The following is a 15,603-nucleotide window of genomic DNA, read 5'->3' on the forward strand; positions in this document are numbered from 1 at the left end:
GTAACCACTACACTACCTGGTTTCATCTTCTCGAGCTGATCTTTGAAATTTTCTGTTCAGCTCTTGGACCTCTTCAATTCTTCCATTTGCTTTAGTTTCTCTATGCTGGAGAGCAAGTTTCAGAATCTCCTCTGACATCCATTTTGACCTTTTCCTTCTTTCTTGTCTTCTTAATGACCTTCTGCTCTCTTCATGTATTAGGGTATACAGGATCAAAAATACAGTAGTCAAAGACATTATGAAGTTTTGTACAGTTTCTTGCTGAATCTATAGTCTTTAGAAATCAAATTCAATTTATTTTTATATATAATACTTAACAATTCAAGAACAAAAGATATTAGTTACAGCAATTTTCCCAAAAGTTGATCAATAAAACTACCTAAAATGCATGAGAATAAGGAAAAAAGTTTACTGCAAAATCACAGAAACTTTTATTAAGCAAATACATCAACCTTGCCCAGGATCTAGGAGTTTCACAGTGAAGGACCCCAGGTTCAGAGGCCATACTCTACTCCTAGCTCTTTTGTCTAGGTGGTAGGTCCCTGTTTCTCTGTTCACTTTTCTATTATCTCTTTAAGGTTAAAGGTGTGTAGGCCACAGTCCTGGTAATCTACCTGACATGGGATTAAGGGTGCTGCAGCTCACTCTTAAGTCCTTTTATTGGCTTATCACATCAGATCACATCATGGGGGATCATGATGATTGATGCTGCTAAGTGCCGCTGAGTCAGTTCCAAATCATAGAGACCCTGTAGGGCTTCCGAAGAGCAGTGAATGAGTTTGAACTTCCAACCTTCTGGTTCAAACGACCTTTCAGTCCAGCGTCTATCCTACAGCATCACACCAAGACTCTATAACTGCCATATTATATCATTAACTAACTGCCAAACCAATAGGAATCATGGCCTAGCCAAGTTGACACATATTTGGGGGACACAATTCAACCCATGATAGAACCCAAGAACATAATCTCTATAACCTTCCAAGCTGACCTCTGTAACTTGAATTGAACTGGCCCAACAGATCCCCTTGAAAGTCACTGTTTTGACAGGATCTTTTTCCTAAAGGTTCCTGACGGGGGACTAAGATAAGTGTATTTATTACTAAGAAAACTTGTATGCAGCCATCCATTGATCACAGACATATGTCTAAACATGCTCTGCCAACAATAAACCTGTGTGTGTGTGTGTGTGTGTGTGTGTGTATATATATATAAATATATATATATAAATGAACCCTAGTAGCAATACTTTGTGACTTACCTTCAGAAATGATGTTATCTGAAAAAGGAGTCTGCAGTTGTAAAAGTCTGGGGAAAGGCTGGATCAAACAAAGTTAAATGGGTTTCTTTATTGCAAGACTTGTTCCAGCCACCACTCTGCATGCCCCACCAAAGAAACTGTGAAGGAGGTAATTTTTGAAAACTCTCCAGATGATAACTACTATACATCCAGTGTTGAGAACTACTACTAGTTAGCCTGAATAATATCTTCAAAGAAATAGCATATGCTACAGAAACAGCTTTCGTCAAACTGACAGAGCTATGGTGGTGTTGTGCCAAGGAGTCGATTCCAACTCACAGTGACACCATAAAGGATTTCCAAGGCTGTTAATCTTTACAAAAGCAGAAAGCTTCATCTTTCTCCTGTGTGGACACGAACTGCTGACCTTGTGGGTTCACCGCCCAATGTGTAACCCTTGATAGAGATGTTGTTGTTAAGTGCTGTTGAGTCAGTTCCTATAGACTCATCGTGACCCTGTATAGGTTTTCCCAGGAGAAGCTGGTGAGTTTGAACCACCAACCTTGCTTATCCAGTACTTATCCTACATCACCACACCAGGACTCCTCAGTAATTATTCAGTTAATTGTCTTGATAGTGGTGGTGGTGGTTATGTGTCGTGGAGTCGATTCCGAGTCATAGCAACCTAGTATTGGGTTTCTGAGGCCATATATCTCTTGGGAGCAGAAAAACCTCATCTTTCTCGTGTGGAATGGCTAGTGGATTCAAACAGCTTAGATCATAATCCACGATGCTACCAGAGCCCCTTAATTGTCCTGATAGTGCTAAGTTAAACAAAGCCTTATAAACAATTAACCAGTGTTTCTGATTGACTTATTGCTCAAAATAAGAACTACCCCTCCCCCCTCAATAAAAAGATCATTTGGACTCAAAAACATCAAAAAATATTGTCCGATGATTTCCATATTCTGTTGGGTCACTTCTCTTTGGAATGGGCACAAATACGGATCTCTTTCAATCAGTTGGCCAGATAGGTGTCTTCCAAATTTCTTGGCATAGGTAAGTGAGTGCCTCCAGTGCCACCTCACTTTACTGAAAGATTTCAATTTTTATTCCATCAAATCCTGGTGACTTGTTCTTTGCCAATTCCTTCAACGCACCTTGGACCTCTTCCTTTAGTATCATTAGCTCTTGATCATATGCTACCTCTTAAAACGGCTGAACATCAACCATTTCCTTTTGGTACAGTGACTCTGCATATTCCTTCCATCTTCTCTTGATGCTTTCTGTATAATTCTTGTATCTCAAGGGATACAACACAAGTAATTTCATTAGTGGGTGGGTGAAGGGGGAGGGTGAATCTCACTAGCATCAAAGAAGAGGCACCAACAGTGGAACATGGCCTCTGAACCCTGAGATCTTTTCACAGTGAACCGCCTTGATCCAGGGACAGAAAGCTGTGACACCATCAACAATAGGACCAAGAGTGAGAGCATAAGTCAGAACAGTGGGCTTCCCAGCCTACAGGGCAAGTAAAGCTAACTCTAGGCAGAGAGTTTGTTTGCAGAGTGGGGTGCCTCCAGGCATTTAATTGGGGAGCTAGGTTGATCCACACAGCTAGGGTTGGGTATCTATAGGTTGTAGCTTATGGTGGAGTGGTGTGTCCTGTGAACACTTATAACAGCACTGCCTGGACAAAGGAAAAGCCAGGGCACAGGTCAGAGAGAGGCCTGCAGGTATGTCCTGACTGGAAGAACTGTGCCTTGAACATTTCTGACCCTGAATTACAACCTGTTAACTAATGGTGGTAGCGGTGGTGCTGACCAGTGGGTTCTGACTCATAGCAACCCTGTATGAGGTTTCCAAGACTGTAAATCTTTATGGGAGCAGAAAGCTTCATCTTTCTTCCATGGAATGACTGGTAGATTTGAACTGCTGACCTTGAGGTTAAAAGCCCAGCTCATAACTCATTATGCTACCAGGGCTCCAATCTGTGTTGGAAGAAGTACAACCAGAATGCTCCTTCTAGGCCAGGATGGTGAGAATTCATCTTTCATACTTCGGACATAAAATCGGGAGGGATCAGTCCATGAAGGAGGACATCATGCATGGTAAAGTGAAGAGTCAGCTAAACAGAGGAAGACCCCCCAATAAGATGGATTGGTACAGTGGCAGCAGCAATGGGCTAAAGTATAACAATGATTGTGAGGACAGCAGCAGGACCGAGCAGTGTTTCATTCTGTCGTGCACAGGGTCACTATGAATCACAACCACTCAACAACAGTACCTAATAAATCACAAAACTAAGTATGGTGTCTGTGTTCTGTGTGGCCACTTCAATCAATTCTCTAACCCAGCTGAGGAGACAGTGCTGTCTCAGGATGGCAGGTGCCATTTTTATACACTGTCATCAGAATTCCCTTGTAAGGGAACTATAAGAAGAAAAGCATCCTCAGAGCTTCTATTCTCTGACCTTGAAGAACATTTTAGTAAATATTTCAAAAGAGCTTCTGAAGCATTTTTGTTTCTAATGCCCTATAAGACAGCACTTGGAATACTCATATACATATTTTGGTTTCCTGGAAAACAAAGTAGCAAAATTAACATCAAATACTGAAACAATTTTCATATGCTCAAATTTTTTTCTTCTTACCTGCCTGCTGGAAAACCAGAATTTCCGTTCATGGTATGCTGATAAGTACAGAGCATACATCATACCACTAGTAGCTGCTGCAAGACAGCCAATGAAAAACTTTGCAAAGCGTTGAAATAATACATCTGTAAGAGCATATTAAAAGTAATCAAAAGTTAGTAAGTACCATTGAAATGATGGAAAGTGGCATTTTACTTCTATGGCTTTTCTCCCCAAAACTCATAACCCCAGTCTAATCATGCAAAAAACAGCCAACAAATTCCATCGGAGGTGCATCCTACAGTGTATATGCGCTGTACTCCTCCAAGCTCTCAAGGTCATCCAAAAAAGGAATGTCTGAAATACTATCAGAGCCAAGAGGAGTCTGAGAAGATAATGATAAATAAGTATAATACAGATCCTGGATGGGATCCTGGGACAGAAAAAGTGGATCCGGTAAAAACTAAGTTTGCACGAATAAAGTGTGGACTTTAGTTAATGCTTCAATATTGGTTCATTAATCACAACAAATGTACCATGTAAATGTAACTTACTAATAACAAGAAAAGCTGTATGTGGAAGGAATAGGGTTTGATATGAGAATTATCTGTTACTTGCTCAAGTTTTCTGTAAATCTAAAATTGCTTCAAAATTAATGTCTATTACAAATTCATTGAAACAAAAGTTTATTACTGATTACCAAGGCGTATGAGGAGGAGGACATGGGGAATTACGGCTGTTTGGGGTGAAACTGTAAAAAATGGAGAGTAGTGACAGTTGCACAACACAGTAAATGTAATTAATGTCACTGAATTGTACACTTAAAATGGTTAAGATGGCAAAATATTTATTGTATCTATTTTAACACAATGACTTTTCAAATAAAGTCTACTAATAAAAGAAAAAAATAAGGAGCTCTGGTAGCGTAGTGGTTACGAATCGGGCTGCGAACCTTAAGGTCAGCGGTTCGAAACTACCAGCCGCTCCGCGGGAGAAAGATGAGGCTTTCTACTCCCGTAAGGATTTACACCCTCGGAAACCCTGTACAGGGTCGCTATGGGTCGGAACCGACTCGATGGCACTTAACAACAACAACAACAATAAAAGAAAATAATCTAAAGGAATAGACTATCTAGAATCTGAAAAAAAAATATCAGTTAATTTAAAATACTATTGATATTTTTTTCCTCTTTATCAAGGAATTTTTTTCCTCATTGAAGAAAAATGTACACAACATAAGCTACAATGAGTTGCATCGCTTAAAGTTTTGATGATTAAGCTTTTAAAGGATCACATACAACTGTTACATATATGCACAGAAAAACTTTGTCAGCTTTTCATCTATTTGATTCTAGTCAGATTAATGTACTAATAATTATACCCACAATTTTTTTCTACACATGCTTCTCTCAAAAACAGGCAACTGGAGCTTATCTACCTTTTGTCAAACTCCATCTTTAGTTTCTTTATTACTTAAGTACTTTATCTAAGGCAGAGGTGGGGAACATTTTTTTCTGCCAAAATTTATAACATCATTTGTGGGCCATACAAAATTATCAACTTGAAAATTAGCCTGCTATATTTGGTCAGACATTTAATTAACTAATCCCTAATGTGATAACTAAGGAGCTCTGGTAGCACAGTGGTTAAGAATTGGGCTGCAAGCCACAAGGTCAGCAGTTTGAAAATACCAGCTATTCTGTAGGAGAAAGATGAGGCTTTCTGCTCCTGTAAGATTTACAGCCTTTGAAACCCTATGCAGGGTAGCTATGAGTCGGAACCGACTTCACAGAACATAACAACAACAACAAAAACATACAGGCCATGGGCCGGATGTTCCCCACCCCTGATCTCAGGGAAAGGGTTTACTAGGATGACTTTGTACCTCTTAACACTATGTGATAGCCATTCCCTTTATTTGGTCTTTGCCCTGAGAATTCATCTTAATTAGTCTTTGTTATTCAAAATATTTCTCAATTTTATCCTTTATTGGTTGAAAAACAATAAAAGTTCCAGATTTTTGAATCACCTATTTCCCCCTTCATTCCTACTTACAAATACACCAGTTCTAGTCTAAATTCACTTCTTTCCAACTAGTCAAATGCAGCTAATAATGAAACTTCAGTAATAATGTTTTTAGCAATCTCATCACCTAAAATGATGGGAAAAAAATTAGTGTTAGATTGTAGATACTTACATTTGGTGATGAGAAAAGTGGTATCAAATGTGGGTAAAGTAAGCACAGCCTGAACAAAGTAAATGATGTCACTGAGAAGAACTCAAGAGAAATGGATGCTGACACTAAAGAATTTGTCACATATAAGATGGTTACAACTCCAATAAAAATCACACATGAGCACACAATAACATGGATGGGTATAGGTATCTAGATCTGTGGGTAAGTGCAGGTGTATATACATAAGTGAGAAGACAGAGAATCCATCTATATGATATGTGTGCGCAGGCACATAAGATGGAACTTCAAAGAGTTTGTGGAAAAACAATGAAAAAATAATGGAATTTTACCACAGACTTTGAGAAGTCCCCACATATATTCTTTGAAGATGTAACTACGGATATCATGCTGTATGAAAGTAAGTCAAAAAAGTATACTGCTACAAAATCATAGAAACTTGTATTAAAACATCAAAATTTAAACTACTGTTTCTTGCCACCTCTTCCATCTGGGTCTCCACATTTCTGAAGGCAGTGCTTCCATCTCTCTAACCCTTCCCCAAAGAATTCTCGACTCTGATTCATACCACGATGAAACTGTACTTTCAGCACCTTTGAGGCACTCATATTCCTTTTCAACATTCTTAAGAGTGTTGAGGACAAAACGAAGTCTGAAGGGGCAAGATTAGGGATGGAGGGTGGATGATGTAAGGTTTCCCAATGAAATTTTCATAGGACAGCCCTTGCTACCCTCAAAGATTGAGCGACGTAATGACAGGGAAAAGTTCCTCAGCACATTTCCTCTAACCTTTTCCTAACCGATGCAGTTTTCAATTCTCATAAAACTTCATAAGCACCTCATGATCATTCTGCGTCCTTGGAGAAAATCCATCAATATTACCCCTTCGAAACAGGTATCATAACCTTCTGAGTTGGCCTCTGCCTTGCACTTAACTGATCCAGCAGATGCCCTCACAAGAAGCCACATTTGATTTGACCTTGGTCTCAGGAGCACATCAGTAAACCCAAGACTCATACCCCGTTACAATTTTTTTCCATAAAATTGTCTTAGTTTCAATCTTGCTTAAAGAATTGATGGATCCCAATTGAAAGGACAAGCAGATCAGCCCAGAGTGGCTAGAGGAACAGAAGATGCTTCTTGAAAAGAAAGACCAGCAGGAAAAATCAAAAACAAAAATGGCAATCTGATTGGCTACTATAAGAACTAGCAAGTTACAAACCATCAAGTAAAGCAATCAAGTCCCTTCAGGACAACCGCCCCCCCCCCAAGACTGAAACTCAAAGGGAACACACGAGCAGGCACGTAAGCTTGTTGGTGACCATGTTGTTCTACTTGTGAGTGGAAATGGGGGAAAGGCAGAAATGAAGATATGGGCTGTTTTTTGCCATTCCATAGACTCCCTTACACCTCAAGATGAGAGAGAGAAGAAGGGCTGGCTCATCTGAAGTATGGTTAAGACCTAGGGACTCCTGAGGCCATGGACAAAGACCTAGCCACAGAGGGCTAGAGCTGAGAGTGAAGCGTCCAGCTGATACGAAGGGAGGAGAGACACATAAGAATGCCCAAACTTGCATATAGTACCCATTGACCTAGCTTTGATGGTTTGATGATCAGAATTTGACTAGATGAAGATAAAGAAATCTGATAAAGGAAACAAAAGTAAATTGCTACAATTTGATGAACTTGACCTATACTTATGGATGCAGTGGCTCAAAATACCAACCAAGAGGAAAGGAGTCTTCTCATCAAGGAGCAAAACCTATCCCCTCTGTAGGCAGGGTTGATAGGGGCAGGCAACGTAGTCATTGGCTACCTAAATTGGGGGGTGCTATAAAGGCATGAAGTGACTGACTTACAAGTTTTCAAGAGGCAGTTTAGTTTCAGAGTGTGTGTGTGTGGGGAGGGAGGATCCCCACTGAATAGTTTTCCTCTTGTCTGGATGAGTCTGGTGAAAAGAGATGGGGATGGAATTCACTGGTTCAATAGTAAGTAGTTGTTATCATGCCTAATTGCTTCACTGATTCAATAGTGAGTAGTTGTTATCATACCTAATTGCAATTGTCACAACTGTAAAGGTAGAGATTGCATAACGAAAGAGGGGGAGTAGTTAATCTTGTATTCCAGGAACAGAGGAGCCTAGGACCATCAAGAGAGGAGAGCATGAGCTGAACTTGGGACCCTAACCAGACAAGCAGCAGGAGGCAGAGGTGATGGCATGGAGAGATTAAGCAGCTGAGGACTCTAGACTCATTGAAAAGCTGTGTGCTGGAGGCCAGGAGGCAGGCTTGCAGAATGTGCCCTTAATTGTTTAAATGATTATATATCCCTAAGGAGCTCTGGTAGCATAGTGGTTACGAATCGGGCTGCAAACCTCAGGGTCAGCAGCTCAAAACTACCAGCTGTTCCGCGGGAGAAAGATGAGGCTTTCTGCTCCCATAAAGATTTACAGCCTCGGAAACCCTGTATAGGGTTGCTATGAGTCAGAACTGACTCCACGGCACATAACAACAACAACATATCCCTGTGTGTTTTTTATTGTTGTTAAAAAAAAAAAAAAAAAGGAACAAAACAACACACACACACACAAAAAGAATTATCCTGATTTGGCTTCTGCAAGTTGCCCAACTCTGATGGAGTCTTGTATAGTAAAATACCACTATGTTCTTCCTCAAACAACAACAAAAAAGAACTGATGGAAAGATCAGCACTTTAAACAAGCTAATCTTCAAGCTAATAAACTTTAAAATACTTTTTTGTGAAATCACCCTAACAAGACTAAAACAAATGAATTACTGAGGGAACTTCTCTGCAGTCATTAGCTAATCACAGAGAAATGTTTTAACATGTGATTTGGAATAAACCATGCATATAAGAACTGGGCCCCTAGTAGTAATACTTTTTGATTTACCCTAGTATAACCAAATACCTTCTGAGATTATTATTCTGGGATTTAAAGGCTTAGTACCATAGTTTCATGGGACAACTCAGTCAACTAACATAATATAGTTCACAAAATTTATATTTTGCATCCTTGAATATGAGTTGTTGTTAAATGCCTTAGAATCTGTTCCTACTCATAGCAACCCCGTATAGAGTTTCCAAAGAGCAGCTGGTGAGCCTGAATCACTGACCCTGAAGTGCAAACCAACCTTGCAGCCCAGTGCATTAACCTGTAGCGCCACACCAGGAATCCAGAAAGTGAGTAGGGTTTAAGATTTTAAAAGCTTGAAAGCAGCCATCTAAGATACTGACCTCTACTCATCAGGACTGAAAATAATAAAAGGGTAACCAAAATCTCACAGAAGAAAACATTTACAGGGTAGATAGGCTACTAGAGTCACAGCCTCTTCTATCCTGAGACAAGATGATCTGGTAGTACCTCACTGCCACCATTGACCGTTCTGACCAATGTCACAATCAGATGGCCTGGATAGGAGAAAAATGTAGAACAAAACTCAAATTCTTAGAGAAGGATAAACTGACCAAGTTAAGACCATAGAACTCCCTGTGACTGTCTTCCTGAGATACCCTTCAAACCTTGGACCAAAATTATCCCTGAGTTCACCTTTTAGCTGAGTAGCAGAGTGGTACACAACATAAAGGATATTATACATATCAACAGTGTGCTACTAAAAATACTATTTATATAAGACAAAAAGATCATTTATATTAAAACAAACAAAAGAAGATAAGGAGACAGTAAAACAAAATAAGACAAAGGAGACAGCAAAACAAAAGTACTGTAAATTGCAAACCCCCTTCCAAGACTAAGACTCAATGGGAATACACACTCTGACTGGTGACCATGCTCATCACCGATAAGGGGAAGTGAGGGAAAAACAGCAATGAAGTGGCGAACTAAGCCCTACAATGTGGAGAGTGAAGCGTTCAGCTGATAAAAAGAGAGGGCATATGCACAAGAACACCCACACTTGCAGATAATACCCACTTAACCTGGCTTCAATGACTGGATGATCAGAGCTCAACCAGGAGAAGAAAGAAAAGGAAAAAAGAGTAATCTGATACAATTATATGAACTTGACCTACACCTATGGATGCAGTAACTCAAAAGAGGGAACAAAATCCTTACAGCAAGAATCATTCCCACCCCCTCCACACACAGAGTAGACAGGGATGGGCAACTTTACCCAAAATTGAGGGGACTACAAAGGCAAGAAGTGACTGGCTTACAAGCTTTCAAGAGGGAACCTAGAGCCAGGGGGCCTGGAGGAAGGCAGAATCTCCAGTGAGTAGTATCCAATCTGACTAGGTGGAGCTGATAAAATGAAATGCAGATAGGTCTCTTGTGACACAATAGTGAATAATTGTTATCAGGACTGATTGTGAAGGTTGGAAATGTAAAGGTAGACGTTTTATAGCAAGTAAGGGAGGGAATAACTTTGCAGTCTAGGAGCTGAGGTCCCTAGGACCATCAATGGAGAAGAGCCAAGAGCGGGACCCTACCCAGAGAAGCAGTGATGCCTGAGATGGAGGCAGAAATGATGACGTGGAAAGATGGAACAGCTGGGGACTTGAGATCCAGAGAGGGAGAGCGACTGTGTGCTGAAGACCCGGGGGGTGTATGGGGCACGCTTGCAGGGTATATACCCTTTGGTTGGTTGATGATGCATGATGCATGGAGGGGACTGTAACCATGGCAATGAAACGATATATGATAGGGTGAATGTAAAACTAATGTTCTCCCATGTAAACTATCATATAATTCACAATAAAACACTAAAAAAAAAAAAAGCACTATAAATTGAACAGGAACACAATTAAAGAGAAAACTGACACAATGTGAAAAATGTCACTGAACAAGATAGGTGGAAATTGTCAAATGGTATCCTAACTTACAGAGTGAACTTTCACAAAAAACAAACTTAAAAAAAAAAAAAATTAAAATTCCAATCATTCAGAGACTTCTGGCAAGATAGCAGAGTATGCAAACCCATTATATAAACCCTCTACAACAAAGACATGACTCTAAATGAAACAGGCAGAGGACAATCCTGGAACACTGAACTTCAGAGGAAAAGTTAGAAAAATAGATTGACTACCTCCTGGGAAGAGAAACTGAGCAAGGGCTGTGAAAGGAGGAGACTGACTGGTGAATGGACTGCAGGTCAGACATGTCGTGGCCACAATGAACTGTCATGAGCAGCTTCAGAGAGACAAACAGATGGCAGTCTGACAGCACAAATTCACATAGATGACAGAAAGGGGGGTTCCTTCTTGTTCCCTAGAGACCCCTGGATAACAGAGGTGAGGCCATCCCCCACTCTCATCTACCCTCAGTGTAGACCCTGCTCTTTGGGAGTTCTGAACCACGGAGTTCGAGACAGTAGGAGGTGGGTGCCTGCTGCGCTACCTTGGTGGTGTGATTCAGGAGAGCTTCGCATCAGATCTACTGGACCCTGCAGACTAGAATCAGACCAACAGGAACCTTTATATCAGTCACCCTGCCACCAGCTGCCCTCCAGTTCTGACAGACACTAAAACTAGCAACAAGAAAGGCCTCTACCTCTGGGACCATCAACGGAGAAGAGCCGAGAGCGGGACCCTACCCAGAGAAACAGAGATGACTGAGATGGAGGCAGAGATGATGACGTGGAGTGATGAAGTGACTGGGGAATTTGGACCCAGAGAGGGAAAGGGACTGTGGGCCGAAAACTGGGGGGAGGAGGGGAAAGTGTAGGGAGCGGGTTTCTGGAATATACCCTTTGGGTGGTTGATGATGCATGGAGGTGATTGGAACCATGGCAATGAGATGATATACGATGAAATGAATGTAAAACTAAAGTTCTCCCATGTAAACTATCATATAATTCACAATAAAACATTAAAATAAAATAAATAAATAAGCAAGCAACTAAGCAGAGATGGGGAAGATCACCCAGGCCTAGAAGCTGACTATACAAGACCTCCCCCCAGAGGCAATGGAGAGAGAAAGCCTTCCCTAGAGCCAGCACTCTGTGAACGTCTAGCTTCCTCAACTATGAGAAAATAAATTTCTGTTTGTTAAAACCAAAAAAAAAAAAAAAAAGAAAGAAAGGCCTCCACCAACTACTTCAGGACTGGGTGCCTTGAACACAAACAGACAATACCTAGGCCAGGAAGAGTCCTGGTGTAGCACTGTGGGATAAAGCACTGAACCGCAGGGTTAGTTTGAACAAGATGGGCAGTTCAATCTCACCAGCCACTCCTCAGAAACCCTACACAGGGTTGCTATGAGTTGGAACCAACTCAAGGGCACTTAATGTCAACAACAGACCTATAGAAACTCCACAGAAGGCCGGCAACTCAGCCATCCCCCTCTTATGAGATCATGGCCAACAGGAGTCCCCCCGAGTTTTCTCCTCTCTAGGTCCAACAACTGCATTGGTTTTTCACTTTTATCTTTTACTGGTTTTGTTTGCTTATTCTTTCTTCTCCTTCTTCCTCTCTATCCCTTCCATTGATTTTTATCTTTTGTATTTCTGCTTTTTCTTTCTTCTGTTTCTTATTCCTACCCTATTCTTCTTTTTTTTCCCTCTTGATCTTTCTTTACTAGTCTATAGCCTCTTTTTATCTTCCCTCTCTGCTTTTTACTATGCTTTTCTCTTCCTTTTATTTCTCTCTTGTACAGCTCTATTTTCCTACCCCTCTTTCCTCTTTTTAGTTATATTTTTTATTGCTGGACATTTTTGTTTATTTTTTTCCTCCTTGATTATATATTGTTTTTGCTGTTGTTTCCTTTTTGTTTATTCTGTTTTGTTTTCCTGTGTGTGTTTTCTCCTCTTGCCCTACCTGATGGGAGACAGCAACCAGGCCCATACAGCTCAGTCACAACCATACCCTATATAGCTCCACTCACTGGACAAGGGCCAATACCGGCCCCGATACCACCTGATTAGTGATAGATATTAGCCAGCACCATCCAAGCCCACTCTAAACCGAGCTACAAGAACAGCAGAAATTTATGTGGAACAAAGAAACTACAAACACCTCAAAAAAAACACACACACACACAGCAAAATGGTAACCATCAAGTCATAACTGTAAATAATTTTACACTGAACTTAGATTAAATGCACCAGTCAAGAGACGAATGGATATAAACTAAGGTACATATGCACAATGGAATACTATAAAACATTGAAGAATAATGACAAATCTGTGAAACACCTCATAACATGGATGAACCTGAGGACATTATGCTGAGTGAAATCAGTCAATCACAAAAAGGCAAATATTGCATGAAGCCACTGCTGCAGACAGTTAAGAAAAGGTTTTCTTGCTAAAAGAAACATTCTATGATAGTTACCAGAAGTGGGAGGGGAACGAAAATGCTTTACTGGGTAAAGAATAGACACATGTTAACTTGGGTAATTGGTATAAGAGAGATGAAGGTAGTGGAAGACAGAGAAGATTGTAAGAGTTAAAGTGAACAGAGGTATAAACTGTTAACTGATGGTACATGGAACGACTGCATTCCCAATCACTGAGAGGAATCTGTTTTACTTAGTTGTTTTTTTTTTTTTTAATGTTTTTTTGGTGAATTATCTGATAGTTTACATGGGAGAACTTTAGTTTTACATTCATTCCATCGTATATCATCTCACTGCCATGGTTCCAATCCCCTCCATGCATCCTCAACCACCCAAAGGGTATATACCAGAAACCCGCTCCCTACACTTCCCCCTCCTCCCCCCAGTTTTCAGCCCACAGTCCCTTTCCCTCTCAGGGTCCATCACTCCACGTCATCATCTCTGCCTCCATCTCAGTCATCTCTGTTTCTCTGGGTAGGGTCCCGCTCTCGGCTCTTCTCCGTTGATGGTCCCAGAGGCCTCCGCTCCTACCCTGGAGAATCAATCACTCCCTTCCTTGTTACAAAACTTTTACCTTTGCATTTTCAACCCTCATAATCCATCCTGATAAGCATTATTCACTACAGTATCATGAGTTACCCATCTGTATCTCCTTTCATCAGCTCCGCCCAGAAAGATTGAATAGTACCTTCTGGAGATTCTGACTTCTACCATGCTCCCTAGCACCAGGTTCCCTCTTGAAAGCTTGTAAGCCAGTCACTTCTTGCCTTTGTAGTCCCCCCTCCCCATTTGAGTATCCAATGTCCAAGCTGCCCTTCTCTGTCCACTGTGTGTGTATGGAGGTGTGTGTGTGAATGTTTCTTGCTGTGAGGATTTGTTCCCTCTTTTGAGTTGCTGATCCATAGGTATATGTCAAGTTCATCAGACTGAATCAGCTCACTCTTTTTTTTTTCTCCCCTCTTCTTTCCTCTCCTGGTTGAGCTCCGATCATCCAGTCATGCGGTCCAGGTCACGTGGGTATCATCTGCATTTACTTAGTTTTTTATCATTGCATGACAAGATTCTTCATTTCCCAGCTTTCAAAAATATGTTTCTTCTTGCCAGCCTCTAAAATACATCTGTAAATGACCCACTGTCTACATCTTATTTTAGCACTGAATAAGAAGTAAAGCACTGAGACTATGAGAACACTTCTTCTAAAACAACTATATCTATTGATGAAAATGGTTATCAGGACCAGGATGATAATAAAACAAGACATCTGTTTTTAAACTAACATTTGTAGAGAAACGCTGAAACACTGTTAACTGATGATGTACGGAGGGGATTATAACCAATGTAATGAAACAAGTCATATGAACGGCTGAACGTGAAACTGATGATGTGCCCTGTAAACTTTCACTCAATCCACAATAAAAACCTTAAAAAAAAAAAAAGTGTCTATAGGTTGTATCATATAAAACAAAACAAAAAACCAAACATTTGTAGCTTGGACAGGTGGTAGGCACTGAAGCAAAGACTAAAATCCTGTGACTGTCAAGTTTGTTACATTATAGTATCTTGCATGTTGCTGGGATGCTGGAAGCTATGCCACCAGTATTTTAAATACCAGCAGGGTCACCCACGGAGGACAGGTATCAGTGGAGTGGAGCTTCCAGCCCAAGAACGACTAGGAAGAAGAAAGACAAATTAATTCTGACTGTCTAATTACTGAAAACCTTAATGCTAGCAGTGGAACACTGTCAGATATAGTGCCAGAAAAATGAAACACTATGAATAGCACCAGAATAGTGCTGGAAGATGGTCCCCTCAGGTTGGAAGGATGCTCAAAATACGACAGGGAAAGACCTGCCTCCTCAAAGTAGAGTAGAGCATGATTACACTAATGGAGTAGCTTTTGGAACCTTCATTTGCTGATGATGCATAACTCAAAATGAAAAGAAACAGCTGAAAACATCCACTAATAATTGAAACATAGAATGTGAGAAGTATAAATCTAGGAAAATTGGAAGTTGTCAAAAATGAAATGGAACACATAAAGATTGACATTGTAGGCATTGCTGTTGTTGTTTAAGTACCGTGGAGTCGGTTCCGACTCATAGAGATTCCAAGGCTGCAAATCTTTACAGGAGCAGAAAGCCTCATCTTTCTCCCGCGGAACAGCTGGTAGTTTCGAACTGCTGACCTTGAGGTTAGCAGCCTGATTCGTAACCACTACGCTACC

At 40.6% G+C, this 15,603-nt stretch overlaps 1 protein-coding gene across 1 annotated transcript in view; it reads right to left on the reverse strand.

Moving 5' to 3' along the window:
* Positions 1-15,603, reverse strand: part of DPY19L4 (dpy-19-like 4 (C. elegans)) — a 76,994-nt gene that overhangs the window by 48,501 nt on the left and 12,890 nt on the right. The window contains exon 3 of the mRNA XM_006859211.1: positions 3,894-4,018. Coding sequence (XP_006859273.1) covers positions 3,894-4,018 — 125 coding nt within the window. The remainder of the gene's footprint in view (positions 1-3,893; positions 4,019-15,603) is intronic.

Source organism: Chrysochloris asiatica, unplaced genomic scaffold (assembly GCF_000296735.1).
Source record: "Chrysochloris asiatica unplaced genomic scaffold, ChrAsi1.0 scaffold00031, whole genome shotgun sequence".
In the NCBI taxonomy this organism is placed as follows: Eukaryota; Metazoa; Chordata; class Mammalia; order Afrosoricida; family Chrysochloridae; genus Chrysochloris; species Chrysochloris asiatica.